The 21261-nt window shown below is 34.1% G+C and overlaps 1 protein-coding gene across 5 annotated transcripts in view; it reads left to right on the top strand.

Moving 5' to 3' along the window:
• LATS2 (large tumor suppressor kinase 2) overlaps window positions 1-21261 on the top strand; it is an 84090-nt gene that overhangs the window by 12384 nt on the left and 50445 nt on the right. For 4 of the 5 annotated variants that reach the window (XM_074216229.1, XM_074216228.1, XM_074216227.1 and 1 more), the window contains exon 2: window positions 5180-5721. In XM_074216229.1, the coding sequence (XP_074072330.1) occupies window positions 5365-5721 (357 nt within the window). In that variant the 5' untranslated portion in view covers window positions 5180-5364. Of the gene's footprint in view, window positions 1-297; window positions 5722-21261 lie in introns of those variants that run through there. The other variant, XM_074216232.1, reaches the window with a different exon arrangement.

Raw genomic sequence — 21261 nt, forward strand, 5'->3', positions numbered from 1 at the left:
ATAATCATAACCAGCAGGAATAAGGAATGAAACTTACCGTACATTTCAAATAAAATAGACAATTTCACAGTCAGATATCAAAAAACATGATAGTTTATTTGCTCATTGTCTCTGACTTTTTAAAATATGGTTGTAGTTGACATATATATATCATTCTGATTTTGCTGATTTACTGTGTGTATCACTTTGTATCTTTACTTATTTCTTTGAATTCTTAAAAGTTAGTGCTTTATGGGGCTGTAATATAATACCTACAAATTTTATTTAGCTATTCTTAAGTCATGAAATATAAAGTTTTTTTCTTTTATTACTACAAATAGTGTAGCTCTGAATATTTTTTCCTTTTCCATGATAACTTTGGAATAAAGTCCTTAGAATTACTAAGTTAAATGTTATGATCATTTTGTGACATATTTCTGTATTGAACTTAAAAATGTTTGTCACTCTACAGCCCCATCTTCACAGTTCTATAAACATGAAATTTTGTATTTTTTTGTTATTTTGCCATGCTATCTTAAGGTTTTTTGGTTTTTTTGACTTGTTCTCTTATCTTTAGGGAGTTTGATACTCTTTTATGTGGTTATTACTTATGTGGTCTTTACTACTACTTTATTATTTATGTGGTCTTTACTACTTCAGAAATTGCTCATTTTCCTTAGGAAATATTTATTCCTCTTATAATTTCTTTATAGACCAGTATAGCTGATCCATTTACTGGGAATATCTTCCCAAATCTATTCATTATTTTAGAAATAATTGCTTTAGAACTAATACATTGTTGGTGGAGCTGTGAACTCCTTTAGCCATTCTGGAAAGAAATTTGGAACTACACCCAAAAGGCAACAAAAATGTGCATACTCTTTAATCCAGCAATACCACTACTGGGTCTATATCCTGAAGAGATCATGAAAAAGGTTAAAAATATGACTTGTACAAAAATATTCGTAGGAGCTCTGTTTGTGGTGGCAAAGAATTGGAAACTGAATGAATGTCCATTGATTGTGGAATGACTGAACAAATTGTGGTATAATGTATGTTATGGAACACTATTGTTCTATTAGAAACCAGGAGAGATGGGAATTCAGAGAAGCCTAGAAGAATTTACATGAACTGATGCTGAGCAAGATGAGCAGAACCAGAAGAACATTGTATACCATAACAGCAACATGGGATTGATGATCAGTCTTAATGGACTTGCTCATTTCACCAGTACATCAATCAGGGACAATTTGGGGTATCTCTGTATCCAGAGAAAGAATTGTGGAGTTTGAATAAAGACCAAAGACTATTACCTCTTATTTAAAAAAAAACATAATCTTACGTAATTTTGCTATCTCTTACACTTTATTTTTTCCTTTAGATTATGATTTCTCTCTCAGCACATTCAATTTGAATTAATGTATAGCATGGAAATAATGTAAAGACTATCAGACTGTCTTCTGTGGGGAGTGGGAGGAGGGAAGCAAGATTGGGGGGAAATTGTAAAATTCAAAAACAAATAAATTTTTTTTAAAAAGAGAGAGACCATACCTGGAGGCTATCTAGTTCAAAGCCCCCCCCCCTTTTTTGTGAGCATACTAAGTTGAGATAGGTTATAGATAACTTGTATAATAGGCACATATTATGCTGAGTGCTCTTTGAAATGAATTAGAATTTTTAAAAATTTAGATTCTTGATCCATTTGGAACTTATGGTAGTGTAGTGACTCTCTACTCATATTTTACCATGAAATTTCAGTTTTCTAAACTCTATCAAAGTGATATCACTGGGCTCTATTTCTATTAAGTTTTTAAACCCAAGTTTTCAGACTTGATATTTGACACTTTGTGGGAATCTATTATTTCATCAGTATAATATTGAGGCACTGATGCATGCTACAACCTCTACAATAATATTCTGAAATTCTTGTCTCTGTCTTCCTAGAGTGATCATCCACCCAAAATGTAGTGGCCCCTTCTTGTGCTTTCACCTATCTCTAACTAAACTAGGTAACATGCTTGGCTGTCCTGTTGTCTCTTCTTTGCAGTAGATCATTGGATCAATTCTTTTTTTCTGTCATATACATCCATGAACATGTCTTAATCTACTACTTAGTAGGAGCAAACCACCATTAGTAATATGCATCCAACTTAAACTTATTATTCTCCTTTCTCTTGTCCACTGAGTAATTTGTAATTTTGCTTCTTCAGAGATCAAGATGTGCCATAGTTCACAGCAAAAACCTTGTTGTTATTCAGTCTTCTTTGCCTTCTCATGACCCCATTTTTGAGGTTTTCTTAGCAAAGATACTGGAGAAGTTTTCCATTTCCTTCTCCAGCTCATTTTAGAGATGTGGAAATTGAACCAAACAAGGTTAAGTGACTTGCTCAAGGCCACCTAGCTAGCAAGCAACTGAGATCAGATTTGAACTCCTGAAGATGAATAATCCTGATTTAAGGGTCCACACTCTATCCACTGTTCCACCCAGCTATCTGAAAAGGACCTTGTCCTTATTCAACCATTTTATTTGACCTACTTCTCTCTGGGACCTGGAATGATGTACCCTGGATCACGGGGTAAGTGAGAGGCAGACCCAGGATTCCAACCCAGGCTCTCTAGCTCCCAGAATAAAATACTCTTTCCACTCTCTATATACCCTTTCCTTTAAAGGAAAGAGAGATTAAAGGTAACCAGATTTTAATCTGGTTATTTTATTACTATAAGAACAACAAGTTCTATTAATTAAGTTGAAGACAATAAGAATTTTAAAAACTGATTCTAGGTCTCTGCTTTCAGGGAAAAAAAGGGTCATAAAATACAACTATTAGACAACTGCAAAGAAGTAAAAGTTCATTTTGGAACAATAACAAAAACCCTTTAAATTAAAAGCACAGACAATTGAGAGAAAATGGCTTTTCAGTTAACCAATATTTTTATTTTTTAAAATAATAAGAATAATAGACACTTATTTAGTATAGATTTTGGTATATTTCACATATATATTCATTTGATCTTCAGAAAGATTTTGTGAAGCAAGAAAGACAGATCTTACAGAAGAGAAAATTGAGGCTCAGGTTAAGCTCCCATCCAAGGTCACTTAACTAATTAGTGGAAGTTCTGGGAGATGAACCTAGGTCCTTTTTTTTGTCTTAAGTTCATTATTCTTTGTAGTACATCAAAATGCCTCAATAAATTATTTTATGAGCTGAACAATAAGGAGAGTTGGGATCCTAGTTTTTTTTCTTTGCAAGGCAAATGGGGTTAAGTGGCTTACCCAAGGCCACACAGCTAGGTAATTATTAAGTGTCTGAGGCTGGATTTGAACTCAGGTACTCCTGACTCCAGGGCTGGTGCTCTATCCACTGTGCCACCTAGCTGCCCCTGGGATCCTAGGTTTTTTTTTGTAAAAAACATACTAATATCTGGTTCTGAATTATTTCTTTCATTTTATTTTTGGCATGTAACTTATTTTTTGGAGAGATTTGAGAGGTTATAGGGAATAGAGATGACTTGGTCCATTGTTTTATTGCTCACATGGTCCACCATTTCCTTTATTTCAAAGTTAAAGTGATTAGCTAGTCTTTGCATTCTTCTAAATGGAAAAAAAAGTTACTTGTTCCTATTTTTATAAATATCATGATGATAGTTGTTTCAGTATTTCTCTTTGGAGTATAATTGTCCATTTATGTAATAAAAGGTATTTTCAATTAAAACTCCAGGATTCATTTCCTAGCAGCTGTTAATGAGCAAATTGTAACTTCTCTTATTTGTAACTTCCTCTTATGTTTAAAAAAAATTAGATAAAGGATCTCCATAACCCTATCTAGCTCTAATGGTCTAAGATTCCATGAGTCTCTTAAAATTTAAAAATCTTTGGGAAAAGGTTATAATTGGTGTTTTTCTAGGGAGAACCAAAGTATTTAAAGTCATTTCATAGAATAATTAAGGACCGAGTTTGCAGGGTTGAGAGGAAAGAAGGGAAAGTGGAGTAAATAGATTCTGAACAGGATTTAATGGCAAGAAAAGAAAAATAAACAAACCCTCCAAATCAACCCAATAAACTCTAAATGAAATTATAATGAAATGTCATTGGATCACAGGTTTTGATAGATCCTAAAGAGGGGACAATGGATACAGTGTTCTAAAAATCTTAGCATGGTTTATGAAAGCTTGAGCTTTAATAGTTTTAAGACTGGGCTAAGATTTTTGGGGTAGCTTAAATAAATATCTGTCTGAGGACCAGTTTAATTCAGAGAATTTTATCCCTGATAAAGTGATGACATTTTTGACCACAGTAACAATTCTACACTGTGAAACACATTTGAAATATTAAGCATTACAATGGTATTTTTTCTGTCTTTGACAAATATATTAAGAATAAATTAACCAAAAATTGACTGTATCCCATTGCATAATCTATTTAATGGTCTACTGAGTGGTTAGAAAAACCTGACTTTGAGTCAAGAAGACCTGAATTAATTAGAATACTGCCTCGGAGAGCTTACTAACAGTGTCATCCTAGGTAAAGTACTTAACTCAGTACTTCTGCCTTTGGAAAGAGGAGACCTCTCCTCCCAGAAGCTCCATTTAAGAAAGGAGCATAGGTTCTACCTGTCTACCATCTACTCTCCTGGACTTAATCATCATTTCTCCTGAGGTTTTTGGGTTCTGTTTTGGTTTTTTTGCTTTCTTTTGTATGTTGTTCCCCCTTTAGATGGTTAGCTCCTAGAGGACAGGGATCGCTTTTTGTCTTTCTTTGTATCCCAAACAATTAACACAATGCCTGGCACACAAACACTTAATAAATATTGACTGATTGATCCAGCTTCATTTTCTTCATTTGTAAAATGGGCATATTAACAGCTCCCACCATAGTGGGTAATTGTGGGGATCAAATGAGATGATATATGTAGTTTGTGAATTTTAATGATATATGTTAATACCCATCACACTGAATTTTAATAACTTCAGTTTTATGAAATAGAATCTTTTCCAAAGAAGTCAGTGTAAGATATTTTAAAAATTTAAATACTTTATTTCCTTGTTTTTCCAACTACCTGCAATGATAGTCTCCATCAATCATTTTTTTTGTGAGGTTTTGAGTTTTACAGATTTTCTCCCTCCCCCCTTCCCCTGACAGAAAGCAATAAGATTATGTTTTTTTTAAGCAAGTAACATTTTTTTTCATTATCTTTTTCAGATATAGATCTGCAAAATGACTCTACAAATTTTTAGGTTCTCTATAGGAACTTTGAAGATTGAAGATAAGAAAAATTAAAAAGGAAATTTTTTGAAAGTATGTTTACAATGAACTAATTCTGTTGACAATAGGTTGAGTTTTTTGTTTTGTTTTTAGAATAAAATACTTTGAGAAGATTGTTATTTATGTTAAAAAAGGAAACTGGACTAACAATGAGGCCAAAGACTTTTCCTGCTACTACTTATTCTGGAAACAGCAGACAGAGATTGCAAGAGATTCGTGAAGGGTTAAAACAGCCTTCCAAGTCCTCTGGTCAAGGACTACATGTTGGACCAGGCAGTGACACCTCCTTGGACACCAAAATCATGGTAGTTAAAGATGCTGCCAGGCAGCAGCAGATGAAACCTACTCCAAAGTTTGGACCTTATCAAAAAGCTTTGAGGGAGATCAGATATTCTTTGCTACCCTTCGCCAATGAATCAAGCACAGTCGATGTAAATCGGCAGATGTTACAGGAGTTGGTCAAAGCAGGATGTGATCAGGTAAGTGTATGGATTCCCTTTGGATCTTTGGTTGTATCAAGCAGTAATGCATTGGGGGTGATGTGAAGGTCATTTTTTTTTTAACAAGGTTTGGTGTATTCTGAGATCTTGATTGGTTATTCATTATAGAAGAGATTTCTGAGCTCTATAATTGCTTCTATTGTATTATACATTTGTCTTCTTCCCTGTGCAACTGGTCTTTAGGCAACATCTGGAAAGTTTTATTTTATTTTCTGCACTTGAGAACCAGAAAGACTTCAATACTTCACTTAGATCATGGCTTCATTTAGTTTTCAGTTTAATAGATTTTTCTGTTCATGTGTATTGGTTTGGTCTTCATATCCTTTCTCTGTACTTTTTCCCATTTACTTGTTATAGGAGATGTGAGGTCAGTTCAATGTAAAGGAACAGGAGAGAGAGGGAAAAAAAGTAAAAGAATCTGCAAATTGCATGTATATCCATAAATAGGTTCAATACATTTATACACTTTTTTACAATTTCATGACTGGGATGTGGCCAAGCAGGTAAAGTAAAATTAGATGCTATTTTGTAGGTTCTCATTAATAAAAATATTATTTCCTTGTGAATGACTCCTGAAAGTCATTATTGTACCATCTGTTATTCTACTGATGGCTGTTCTTTCAGGACCAGAACAAACTGGGAGCTTTTGCTTACAAAGTGTCTTGAAGAATGAGACTTCACTTTCAGAACAAGTGAGAATATTTTAATTTCTACAGAAAATATAGGAATGAAAGACATGTCATTCATGACTATTAAAGCTAGAGATCATTACTGTAATTCAGATTCTTCACAACACAATAAGTATTGAAAGACTTTGTTGCCTTTTAACATATAACTTAGTTTGAACCAAAACTTTATTTCATTGGCATAGGAAACCTCTAGTTAGGAAATCAATGCAGACAGCACCTCCTCAGAAATTTATTGTTTCCAAGACCTGTTTGGGGGCACTGAAAGAATAAGTGACATTCCTTGCATCGCACAGGTAGGACTTAATCCAGGTTTTCCTGACTTGGAGTCAGGACCTCACTTTGCTAGCTGCGCTGACTTTGGAAACAGAATTTTAATTTTTCTGGATTTTATAGTGTGTTTATGAAACCATGCCTGCTTTTTCAATGCTTCCTTCGTCAAAATGCTGAAGCTGTGCAGAGGACCAAGTGTTTTTATGGCATGCATTGTTGTATAGAGAGTGTTTTACAAAGCATGAAATCATAAATAATGTAGTGCAGGAGGGTTTCAAGAAGTGTAAAATGACAGCAGAAGGCATGACCTTGCTCACTGCAAAAATATGAAGCTAAATATGCTGCCAAGTGCTATTCCCTGACAAACAAAGCATGATGGGTTTGAAAGTACAGAGGGAGCAATCTTGGAGAAACATCAGAGTGAGATCATGGAGAGACTTTCAGGTCAGCAGCAGAGTTTAAAATCTGTCCCTGTAAATCATTTGCAAACAAAAGAAGTAATTAGAGATGGCATATTGGGTGCAGTTGTATTTCAGCTGTGATAAAAAGAAGCAAGTGAAGCATGTGATCAAAAATACAGGTGTAATCTCACTGTATCAAAATCCATTAGTGATAATTGTATCACAAAATATAATGTAGAGGATGCCTTCTTTTCTATTTCTACTGTGTGAGATCCCAAAGCATTCAAATTAATAAAGGTGGGCACTCTAGTAAAGTCCTATCCAATAAACATATACTTATTTTTAATTACCAGCACAAGGGACCTGTTTACCATATTTAATGCCTTTGAAAAATTAAATCTAGAGTCAATTTATTGTATAGTGTTGCTCTGTAACACAAAACTGTACCTTCACCCATACCACCCACCTCAACCATCCTTGCAAAATTTCACTGTGTCTGGATGTGAGACAATCTACCTTTATCTTAAAAGGTTTTTAAAAAGCATAATGGGAAGAAAGATTATATAAACAATGAGAGATGAGACAAAGTGATTGAATACCTCTAGTTTTTGTCTCCCTTTGGTGGGTATAGCTGGATATCATTGTAATTCAAATAAGACACTTAAAAAAGAACCCAATTGTATCTACACATGTCTTCCATCTCTTCTTTTCCCTCCTCCCTTCCATCTGCTTTGAACCTTATTTCCTTTCTTCATCATAATGGGAAAGAATTTAAATTCTTTTCTCATAATCTAGTAGGTATAGTTTTATTTTGATTTAACTCTGTTGAAGATTGTACCAAAATATTGCTTTTATTTTTTTTAATTTTCAACTATGCTTAATTCAAACTGTATCATTCCTCTACGATTGTGTTTATTTTCCTTGAAATAAGTGAAAACTGAAGTCCTCTGCCCTTATATATATAATATATATGTAATGAGTCTTTGAATTAAACTTCATATTCCAGTTACTAAGATCCTATATAAATACTGTAAAGGAAAAAATGATTTTTGCCAATAATTTTATTCCTTGAAGAAAGTTTCCTTTTCATACAGTTTGATGTTTTTTCAAGCAGTTGGAATGATAAGTTTTCTGGCATGATTGTAATGCATTTTCAAGTATCAGTTTGATTATCTTTTATTGGCCTGTAATAAGGTTTTGGTCTTAGCTTTAGCTTATCTTATTTTTCATTTCATTCCAGGATTCTTCATATTTTTTTCCTTTGTCACAGATTACTTTTGCATTTTTAAAGAAAGAAATAAGATTTTGAGTCTTTTCTTTTTCCTTTGGCAATCTTTTAAGAACCACTAATTTGATTATACAAAACTTGTAGTATGAAGAACATTCACATTTTCGGGAACTAATACTTTTATAATTCATTTGCCAGTCAGTTCATATTACAAATTGCAAGTTCAGCATGTACTATATAATATATAGCTAATGGATTGAAAATGAAATACTTCTTGAAGACAAGTGGCTTATGCAGTACTAGAGAAGTTAAGTCTGTTAACCAGGGGGACTGAGTTCTTTGTATTTAATCTTTCTTAAACCTAGGGAATGCCAAAACTAGAAAGTTAAGGTTAACTATAGTCCCTAGTGACCCCTGTGTCACATTCTGTATATCATTACCATGAAATCTCAAAATGAAAAAGAATAGAAGCCTAGTATAACAGTAATGGAAATTATTCAGCTTAGTGTCCTTTAACCACTGGACTCAGTTCTTCCTTTTACACACTCTTCCTTCCAGACTTCTGAATAATGTCTAAAAAATTTTAGTATTTCAGGAATTGTAATAAAGTCATAGTTATTGGTTCAGTTGGGTTTTTTTTTTCATCTTTTAGAGGAGGGCTGGTTAATCTGATCATTTGACTGAGTCTATGGATAGTTTTTAAGAGGGTCTGTGAATTTGGGAGAAAATTAAAATTTTTATTTTCATTAACCTTAAACAGAAATTCAGCATTTTCTTCAATTATTTAAAACCATTTTATACACTTTTATATGTGCTTTATATTCATTGCCCAATTTGATTCTAATAACCATGTGAAAGCGGCATTACATACATATCATTTAAAAAACAAAAACACAATTCTAAAAGAAGTTCATAGGATTCTACAGACTGCCAAATGGATCAGTGACATAAAAAAAGATGCATAACTTCTGACCTAGAATTAACTCTACCCCTAGGTCCCAAAAAAATCCCTCTTCAAACCCCGGACTTAGAAGTGAATCAAGTTGAAGACTCCAGGCCAAAATAGTATAACCAGGAAACCCAGAACCTTTGGACTTCCATGACTTTTGTTCTCAAACCCAGACTTTGTATTTCCCTTCCAAAGTTGCACCTGCACTGGTCTCTTCAGGCCACCATTGAGGAGATAATTTGACTATGGCAAAAACTGAAGTACTGGGACAAGAATCAAAATTAGTAGGGGCAATGAGGAGAGCCATAGACCAACCAATCTACCATTAAGTGATGAAATCAAATGAATATGATGATTGTATGTTTCTTAGTTCTGAGAGGCAAATTTAATATTCTTGGGCCAGTTAATTTTTTGGATTTTTTCTTTCAGAAGAAGCAGACGAGTATATTAGAGTGCCAGACTTATATTCAAATCCTCCCACTTCCACTTAGCTAGTGATAGGACTGCAGCCAAGTATCTGAACCCTATTTCTTCATCTGTAAAATGGGAGGAATAATAACATTTGTATTTAACAGGATTGTTGTGTGGATCAAATGAGATAATGATGTGACTTAGAGAAAAAAATTGTATTTGGAGTTAGGGATCTGAGTTCAAATTTCAGCTTGCCTCCTACTACCCATTTGATCTAATCATTTACCCTACGTTTTATCTGTAAAATAAGGATGCACAATAGACATCCCTGTAAGGGCCCTTCTTGCTCTAAGTCTATGATTTTATATCAAATGTTTTTTAAATTTTACAAAGTTACATAAATGTTTATTATTTTGTGGTTTTGGTTGTTACTATTCTAAGGTACCTCTTTTTCAGGTTTTGGTTATGTGATGATATAACTCATTCCAAAGTGATTTCTCTTTTTCTGCTATTACTTATTATTATAATTATAGTATCCTTCACCTTCTTTAATCTCTTTTACCATAGTCTTTGAGTATGAGATGGGGTTACCTTATTATAATCATTAGTAGTTTAAAGAGATAAAATACCCTCTCAGTGACTTCAGGCATGGATAGACTGGGTGGTCTGCTGGTGTTTTATCTAGGTGACTTCAATTTTAACAAAGTCTTGTACCTTTATACAAAAATAAATAGTAGAGGGGACAATGGCATAGGGGGTAGAGGGGATCAGGAAAGGTCTTATAGTGCTGGAATTAAATCTTGAAAGAAATACCTGAAAGGTACAGCAGAGCACATTTTTAAAGTTTAAACTGGTACCACCATCTATTGAGAAGCATTTTCTGTTTTTCTCTCTGTTGTTTATCCTCTCTCTCTCTCTCTCTCTCTCTTTCCTCAAATTGTCTCATTATATAACTATTTACATGTTATATTCCCACAATAAACTGTAAACTTCTTGAATTCAGGAACTGTTTTTTGATTTGTCTTTGTAACTCCAGGATTTAGTATATAATGCGGCTTTTTAAATGCTCACTGGGGAGAGAGGCTTTTTCTGTCCCTATCTTATCCCCATGAGCCTTTATTTCTCCAACAAATTAATATACAGGGCGAATCTTGATTTACCTCTTTGCTATTTTCTATAAAGGTTTTCAGGATTCTCAATAGAATTTTAATGAATAGTAATGAAATGCAAGAATATGAGAAATCCTTACAAATAACAATGACTTTAATCAAAATAGAAACATTTATTTAAATAATGAAAGTTAAATAAAAGCACTGTGTATAAATCGACCAATTCTTCCCTTATTTTGGACTTTTACCACTGGAGTTTTTTTAACTGTGTTTCATGTATACATTTTTAATAACAGCTAACATTTCTATATAGTACTTTAGGTTTTGCAAAGCATTTATACAAATCTTTTTATACAATTTGCAAAGCAATTTATACAATTTTATACAATATATATAAAATATAGTCTCATAATAATCCTATGAAATGTACTATTATTCTAGTTTTCTAGATGAGAAAATGGAGAGTGAGAGAGTTCTAATGACTTGCTCTGTATCATTCACCAGTAAAGATTAGAGGCCAGTTTCACATTTAGGTCTTTCTGACTCTAAAATTCAGGACTATCCACTACATCATCTAGCTGTGTCAATAAAATAATATTGAAAAGTAAGGACAACACTTCACTCTTAAATTTATACAGGAAAGTAGGGAAAACAGTTCACTCAAATTTATACAGAATCACTATTCCTTTGTGCATTGGTAATAAGATCTCAAAGTTATTTCATTTCATAAAAGATAATTTGCAATAATGGATTCAAAACAATTCAGATGATAATGAATGTTATTTCTTTGCTTGTTCAAAAAGGAAAGATCTTTGTGACATTGAAAACTCAAGACTACTGTAAGTCACCAGTATTGAGGGAAGGAGAAAGCATACAGAGCTTTAAATGTGAAATTGTCACTAATGTAACAGGAAGTTGTATTATAATGTATTTGGGTATAGCTATTCCTTTTCCCCTCCCTCTTTTAGGTTTTCTACATGTATCTGTTCTTAGTTGCAAATTTCATACTTTATGGGACCAGAATATGTGCTGTCTTTTTAATTGTGAGTTATGTCTGTTGATACCTTTATTAAAAAAATAGCAGCCACACTTGATCTGCAAGTCTTCTTTAGGAAAGAGAGTATAATTTTATTTTCAGGATGCTTGTGAGAAGCTGTATAATATCATGGGAAGGAACCTTATTTCAAGTTCCATTTCCACCACTTCAGTCACTCAGCAAGCACTTTATTAAAGGCTTACTGTATTCTAAGCCCCTATAATGAAAGACAAAACCAAAACCAGTCCCTGTCCACAGGGAACTTAGATTCACACCATAGTATATCTAGTAGTGTGTTGAAGCCAGTTCCAACCCTAGCAGAACTGATTGTTAAATTTTCAATGTGAGCATTTTCACCTGGTAGAGCAGCATGCTACAAATCAAGGCTTGATATATTATTTTGTTGATTAAACTTTTAAAATGTGCTCTGCTGTATGCATTGACTCCCCCCCCAAAAAAAGCCATCTGTTCAACATTTATCAGCACTGCATTATTATCTTTGTGTTGTTTTCCCTTTTAGAATGTGAACCCATTGAGGCTAAAAATTGTTTTTTCTTTTCATTGTGTCCCCAATACTTAGCACAGTAACTACCAAATGCATAGCAAGCACTTAGAAAATGCTTATTAATAATCTAGATGAACTTACGTTAATATATGACAGGATAAATACATAGGGATGGGAGTGGGGCAGTAGCAACTAGGGGAATCAAGAAAGGAACTTGGAGTGAAGAGCGTGGGAGCTAGGGGTTCCAAGAGGTAGAGAAGGGGAAGAGCATTTCAGATGGGGGTAGGAAGAGAGACAGTCTGAATAGGTAGTCAGATAACCTTGTTGGCTGTCTGGGTTTTATGGTTTCTACAACTCTAAAAATCTGTTAATTTCCTGACACTATGTATCTGGTACCTTTTGCAGAGGTTTGCTAAGCAAGACTAACACATTAGGCAAAGAGGAGGAAGTCCTGTTACGGAACTAATTTAAAGAGATCTTTTTGCCATTCTCTCTCTCTCTTTTCTCTTAGAGGCCTGTTTTCTGTGACTCATAGAATTATGAGTTAGAAGAAACCTGCATTCCATCATGAATTAGTCATATATATCACTATCTGTTGCAGTTCTGCTTTGTCTCAATTTAATAGCCTACTTGGTTCACTAAAGTAAATTTTTCATTGGTATATTTTATTTAATAATATATTCATTTCATAGATTCATTTCATGGTTCATTTTGATTACCCACTTATGGACAAGGGTATGAATTTAGTTTTTAAAAAAAAGAAAGTCTTGGAGCTTGCTCTCCCAAGGCTTCTCAGTTGGTCACAGAGACCAGTTTGAAAACTGTCCTTTACTCAACCTCAGTTCCACTCAAGAATTTACTTGTCCTCTTCTCTCCATTTTCCCCTACCTTGTATTATAGAGTAGGGAGTGAGGCAGTTACAATGGTGTATTAACAAAATGTCCCTTTAGTCAATGAATGTTATTCTTCTGGTTGTCTGTGGTTTGTTTTAGACTCTTTTAAGTTTCTTCTATTATATATATATATAGCTCTCACACTTCTGGGTGGTAAAGATTAAAACCCAGGGAGAAAAAAAAAGACATTAGAACTGCCTTTCTGCCTTTTGATGGGATTATAATGTTTTAAATTAGCTTTTAAAATAGCTATTTCCCAACTTCACTTTAATTCGGTTACAAGATGTACCCTAAGGTCCTTACTTGCTCTAAATCTATGATGCTTCCTTTATCGTTCTCTTATTTAGCATAGTAATTCACCACATAGACTTTTCTATTAAGTATATGTTGGTCCAGTGCAACAATGTACTGTTGCAAAGTATTGACCAGGTACAGGGATTAAAAAATGAGAAATAAAATATTTTTCTATTCCTGTCTTTAAAAGTACCTCATTGCAAAGTACCATCTTTAATCTCTTGTAGCATATTTATTAATTTTTTTTGCTAGAGCTCTTTTGTGTGTTTTCTTGGGTGAGGGGGATGCCCTTTCCTTTTGTCCATTGTATCTCTCCCTTCTTTCCCTCTCCTCCATGCATAAATGCTGTACAGACATGGATTTGAGTGACTAGTTTTCCAAAAATAATAATAATATAATTGTAGCCTAAATCATAGATAACTGTCCTAAGTACACAAGGTAGTGTATAATGGATAGAGTATTGGGACTTGGGAAACTTGGCATGGCTACTTTAAAAAATTCTTTTGGATTGTATCATTTTCCTCTTATGCAACTTCATTTCTGTTCCTCTGTTTCTGTAGAACTGTATGTATGGTATGCATTACTCTTTTTGTGGTTTTGATTTACCATTTGGAGAGTTAGTATATTAGAAAAAGAATTTGTCATGTGATAGGAATAAAGGTTGCTTTATCCAAAAATGTGCTTTCTCAATCAGTAAATTTGCAGTGTGAATTTAAAAGGAACTCATTTATGTTCTAAAAAGTTTTATTCAGAAAAAAAAGCTTTTTATTTATCATAGAGCTAGTCATACTTGGCATCCCCTAGGCCAAAAGATGTGAGAGAGTATAATGGAATGAATTGATTTAGGGGGAAATCTTTCCATAAATTACTTTGGAGAAACTTGGAGGACCCTTAAGGAGGAAGTACATTCTTATTTCCCCTCCCAAACCTGCCTTTTTATTAAGGTAAATAGTCAGTTAACAGTGAAGCCATCTTTAGAGACAGTCTCTGAAGCTTTTCAGATTTAATGGTTTTATCAAATTATCATTTTTCTTTTAGAGGTTTCAGACTAGAAACTTCAATGTGTAGAGGTCCCCACTTATTAATGAACCTTGATTCCCTGCTAATTTACCCTCTCTTTTTTGAGATTTCATTGTCATCCTTGTTAGTGCTACACATTTTGGGAAATGAAAAGTAATTTTATCTCACAAAAAGTCTGCCTTAAGCTCATCTTTGACTTTTCCCTCTTTATCCATAAAGAAGAGAAAAAAATTCAGCATAACCAGTCAATAAATTTTTTAAAAAATCTTAAATTATGCAATGTTCTATTTGCATATAATACATTAAAAGTAAGGGGAGATATCTTCTCATATCTTTTTTTTTAGGTTTTTTTGCAAGGCAAATGGGGTTAAGTGGCTTGCCCAAGGCCACACAGCTAGGTAATTATTAAGTGTCTGAGACCGGATTTGAACCCAGGTACTCCTGACTCCAAGGCCAGTGCTCTATCCACTATGCCACCTAGCTGCCCCAACAGCTAGGTAATTATTAAGTGTCTGAGACTTGGATTTGAACCCAGGTACTCCTGACTCCAGGGCCGGTGCTCTATCCACTGCGCCACCTAGCCACCCTACTCATATCTTTTCTTTGGGGACAAACTTGTTCTTTGTAATTTAGCAGGATTAATTTTCAGTTGTTTTGCTGTTCTTTCCATTTACATTGTTGTATATATTGTTTTTATGACACTCTTCACTTGACATTAGTTCATGAAAATATTTCAGTGTTAAATCACTAAATTCATCACAATTAATGTTTTCATTATATTGATTATGTCATGGCAAAGTATTGATTACATTAATGCATCACAATTTATTTAGCAATTCCCTAATAGAAGAGCATCTCTATTGTTTTTTAGTTCTTTACTACTTGCAAAAAAAAAAATCCTGTCATATATATTTTAGTATATATTCTGTATGGAGTTTTTTCTCTTTTATCAGTACCATTTGGTGTATATGCCTAGCAGTAGAATCTGTGTCAAAGGATAGAAGATATCTTTACTTACTTTATATGCATAATTAATAAAAATAAAAGTCAGTTCTGATACATAGTTTTTAAACTTGCAAAGAGCCCTACAAATATTATTTTATCCTCACAGCAGCCCTGAGAAGTAGTTGTTATTAAATATCTCCATTTTGTAGATGATAAACTAAAGCAGACAGTTCAAGATAGATAAAGACTGGTTTTGAATTCCTATCTTCATAATTTTCTTAATTCCTGGTTATGTTCTATCCACTGGGCTATCTAGCTGCCAAACTACTTTCCAGAAGGGTTGTACTAACATAAATCTTTATAAACAGTTCATTAGTATGTTTATCTTTCTACTCGTTGGATCATTCTGTCATATGGGTGTTTATAGTTTGCAATTCTTCTTTTGAAAATTGTTCAAAGTGGCAGCTAGGTGGCACAGTGGATAGAGCATAGGCCCTGGAGTCAGGAGGACCTGAGTTCAAATCCAGCCCCAGAGACTTAATAATTACCTAGCTATGTGACCTTGGGCAAGTCACTTAACCCCATTGCCTTGTTTAAAAAAAACAAAAAAGAAAAGAAAATTGTTCGTATCCTTTGACCATTTATCTATTGAGTAATGACTTTTGGGTTTCTATATTTATTACCTATATGTCTTGGATAACAAATATAAATTTGATATAATTTTCCCCCCAGTTGACCTCTTCCCTTCTTTTCATATTGCTTTTGTTTTACAAAAGTTTTTCAGTTTCATATAATCAGAATTATCTGTTTTATCTTTTGTAATTACCTATATCCCTTTTTGTTTTAAGAATCTGTCCCCTATTCATAGCTGTAGCTTGATTTTCAGGGCACCCTGGGATCTCTGTGATAGTGTCTTATGACCCTAAAAATCACCACAGGGAACCTACAATCCTTGCAGTACTGTATTCCAAAGTCTCCTTAAAATGCCCACTTTTCACAAGGTTCACAGGACCCTCACAATCCTGCGATAATTCACTCCTTGTTTACTGACTTCCAAAAGCCTCAGGAACAGAATGCTCTTACTAAAGACTCAGACGATTAATGCATACTGTCACGCCTAGCCAATGTTTCATGTGTATAGGTTCTAAATTCATCAGTCCTTTAGAAATGCAAAAGAAAACTTAAAAATGGAAGCCTTTTACACCAGCAGCATCTATCAAACTTCAGTCTGTGTAAAGAGACCCTAATTGTTTGTCCCCTTGTTCAGTTTCTTTCTTTTCTAGCTGTCCTTTTTTTCCCCCCTCAAAGACTTGTACCACTCTTGTTGTTGTAGTATAGTATTGTTGGAAAGAGGTCCTGGAATGATAAAGGGCTGAAATTCAGCTCATACTTTTAGCCCTACATATGAGTAAATGTGAAAGATGATGGTGAGGCAAACTCAGATTAGCAAGGAGATGGATGGTCATTTCTTTTGGTGGTACAGAAATTATGGGGGTCCAATCCTGGCAGTCAGCTTCAGGTGGAAGGTCTTCACTTCTGTAAGGTTAAAAGGGGAAAATAACATTTCAGGAAGATCTAAGTCTTGGCCCTACCTCTCTGCCATTCACTCTCAAAATGAAAAATGGTCCTTATAGGTAACCAATATTTCATATCACCTTTAAGAGAAAATGCTTTAATAATTCTCTAGTTATGTAACTATGAATATTTATCTATTTCTTATTTCCATTGTTTTCAAAGTGACATTTGAAGGACATCTAATCTTGTAAAGAATGGGCTATCATATCTACTTTCTATGATAATTGATCTTTACAAACTAATGAATGAGCATTTGTTAAGTGCTTCCTGTGTACTAAGCACTCCTGGAAATTGAGGATAGAAAGTCAAAACCAAAATAGTCTTTGCTAGCAAGGAAGGGGAAAAACATGTGGATTGGAAATAATGAAAGTGATTTTGTCAAATGTAAATTAGATTTGCTTCTTTCTCTGAATAATGGTTTTATTATTATAGGATAAAAATGAGATGTAACATGTCCCAGTTTTAGGATTTGTATATTTTTTAGATGGAAAAACTGGGGTAAACAGATTAAGTGATTTGGAAAAAATCACACAGCTAATGAGAATTTGAGCTTACTTTTTGATTTGACTTGAACTTAGGTTTTCTGCAAGACCCTTCCTCTATACATTCTACTGCCTCACACAATATAAGCATCTTCTTGAATACTTTCAAAAACATACCTGATGGGGCGTTGGCTAGGTGGCGCAGTAGATAAAGTACCGGCCCTGGAGTCAGGAGTAGCTGGGTTCAAATCTGGTCTCAGACACTTAATAATTATGTAGCTGTATGGCCTTGGGCAAGCCACCTAACCCCATTTGCCTTGCAAAAACCTAAAAACAACAACAACAACAACAAAAAAAAATCTGTTGGAGGGGGGGTGTATGTGTGTGTACTAAATACCCACTAAGTTTTTAAGAGAAAATGTTTGTTTTATTTCTGTCCTTTTTCTGTTCTCTCTTTGTTTTCTTTGTTTCTATTAAGTAGGGTGTTTGCCAAAATAATGCATGCTATGAGTTGTAGGAGTTTATGTCTTAAGTATTTATTTGGGGTTAGTAAATCCTATGAATCAAGTTTCTGAATGAGAATGTTGACATTTTTGTGTTAAAGATGAGAATAAAAATTAGCAAGTGAAACTTATTTCCTGCCATGTATACAAGTACCTAAAGAGAACCATGATTTTGTCTGTCTTTCAAGTTTTAGGGGTGGGGGTGGATGTGGCTGATAATAATAATAATAAATAATAATATCTAAATAGGTATTTCACAAGTATTTAATTTTATCCTCACCACAATCCTGTGAAGTAAATGTTATTATTATTGCTACTTAACAGTGGAAGAAACAAGACTCAGAGGTCAAATGACCAGGTTCATACAACTATCTGAGGCAGGATTTGAACTCGGGTTTTTCTGATGGCAATGCTTGTGCTTTATTCACTATGCCACCTAGCTGCGTTTAGAATCTTAGAATGTATTACCATCCATATATGGCAAGTTTCAAAACAGGTAACCAATTTATGCAATTTAATTTTCATGTAATATGAAAAGAGGGGCGCTAGGTGGCGCAGTGAAATAGAACACTAGTCCTGGAGTCAAATCTGGCCTCAGACACTTGTGACTTTGGGCAAGTCACTTAACTCCATTACCTTAAATAAATAAAAAAAAATCTCTTCAAGTAATAGGCAAAGTTTAGAATTTTGATATTAATGAAGGTTATTTTTTCAAGGATAAATCAGATATGATTTTTTCCCCCTGAATGATGGTTTTGAAATAATAGGATACAAACAAAAGATATAGCATTTCCCAGTTTTGGGTTATGTATCTATTTTATATTTTGTTATCTCCCTGTTAGAGTCAGCAGATATTGAAACAGCTACTTGAGACCTTGCTACTGTTGCTTAAATAGTATATAGACAATTTAGTCACTGACATCACAAGTCATTTCCTAGGAATCATTTTCTAAATTGTACATATAATCTCTGCTTTTCAACTGCCCCCCCATTATGACAGCTCCTTAGTCTTTCTACCATGAATAATCTACCCTTCTTTGAGCCCTCTCAAATTCAAATTTCCATCCTTCAAAACTATAGATTTCATGGTGACTTTGGAAATAGGCCCAAGAAGCAGAGCCAGGGTTATTCTTGACTCCATCCCATTGCCATATGCTCTCTCCAGCTGTGCTAGAAGTAAACTCATTGCAGAGGAACCGCATACTTCTTTATCCACTGTACATTCATCAGCATTTACCTGATGGTAAGATGTTCATTGGATTGGAAGTTTTTCCAGTTTATCTAAGTATTAATAAGATTGTGAGTTTTAGAACTAGAAAAAAAACTCAGAGTTAAATTCAGTTCAGCTAGCATGTAAAGTTCTGGAGATACAAAGACCAAAGCAAAGCAGTCCCTGCCCTCATAGAGTTTATATTCTAGCAATATACACATATAAGTAAATAGAAATATGTAGAGGGCAATTTCAATAGGCATGTGGAGGCAAGGATGGATGGATCAGGAAATGCCTTATTTAAGAAATAGTCATCTCAAACAATCCTCTCACTTTATAATTCAGGAAACATACCCAGAAAAGTTAAAAGTACTAGATCCAAGGTCACCTAGGTATTAAATAGTATACATTGAATTCAAACTTAAGCTTTCTGATTTCAAAGCCATCTTACCATGTTGGCTAATGTATGATTTAGTTTTGTCCAGGGAAACATGTCCTTTGTTATTCCCATACTTGTTTCTGGGTTTGTCATTATTTGCTTTTTAAAGTTTATTCAGTGGAAATTTTTGTTTTTTTAAAAAATAAAAGGTATTGATGTTTATTGATGATTCTATATTGAATAAGGTTGCAGGTCTGGAAAATGAGAATATAATTTTTCAATTAATATAACAAGTTGAAAAAACAGATTGGAACGTAGAATGAAGTTTAATGGAGATTATGCAGAATGATTCACTTATGACTAAGTCAATGATGAAAAAAGGGAACTATTGTTTTCATTGATGTAACTGATAAAGATCAAAGAATCTTATTTCATCTTTTAATTTGAAAATGAGTCAGCAAAGTAGTGTTCTTATATTTAAAGTAAATCAGATATATTTGGGTCTATGACTGTGATCTAAAAACAGGTACTTAATCCAGTGGATCATAAAATCAGATATAATCAGGATTGATCAGGTCAGAACACTGTGTCCTGATTTGAAACCCTTATCTTCAGGGAGATATGCTTAGACTCAGTCAATCAACACATTTTCTTAGCTCTTAGTTATTTTAGACACTATGCTAAGTGCTGAGGATAGGGAAAAAAAAGCAAAAAGTGCCCTGTCTAAAATGAACTTGTATTCTAATGGGGAATACAGCATTTACATACATGGGTATAAGTGAGATATCTTCCCAGTAGATAAAAAGTAATCTTTTTTTTTTTTCTTTTTGTAAGGCAGTGGGGTTAAGTGGCTTGCTGGAGGTCACACAGCTAGGTAATTATTAAGTGTCTAAGGCTGGATTTGAACTCAGGTCCTCCTGACTCCAGGGCCAGTGCTCTATCCACTGTGCCTCCTAAATGCCCCGAAAAAAAAGTAATCTTAGAGAAGAAAGGCACTATTGTTGGGGTGGAGATGGGGATATAGTGGGAGATCAACTTGGAAAGATCTGCAGAAGGTGGTATTTGAAGGAAGGTGATGAGGGATAGCCTCCACAAGGGTACAGAAAAGAGAGAAGTATCATGTGAAGAAAAATAGTAGATGAACCATAGAGTATATGGAAGGGAGTAATTTAAAAGAAGATTGGTAAAGCTAGGATGATAGCAGTTTCTACGGAGCTATACATGCTAAGCATCCATTTATATTTTATTCCATTGAGTCACTGGAGTTTATTGGGGGGGGTAGCATCAGACTTGTACTTAAGATATCATTTTATTGCTTGTGTGAATGATGGTGTAGAGCAGGGAATGACTTTGTGATAGGGAGATCAATTAGGAAGCTATTGAAGTAGACCAGGTAAAGAGGTGTTAAAGAGTCTGAACTAGGGTGGTGGTGGTGGTGTAGATAGATACATAGATGATGTTGTTGTAAAAACAATTAGCAGCTCATGGGGTGATGTCCAATAAGAGATTGGAGCTCAGGAGTATTTGATTTTAGTAGTATTTGATTTTAGGGACACCATGAATAATTATGGGAGTTATCTGCATAGAGGTAATTGATTTCAAAGGAACTGTTGAAATCAC

This window comes from Macrotis lagotis, chromosome 1 (assembly GCF_037893015.1).
Source record: "Macrotis lagotis isolate mMagLag1 chromosome 1, bilby.v1.9.chrom.fasta, whole genome shotgun sequence".
In the NCBI taxonomy this organism is placed as follows: domain Eukaryota; kingdom Metazoa; phylum Chordata; class Mammalia; order Peramelemorphia; family Peramelidae; genus Macrotis; species Macrotis lagotis.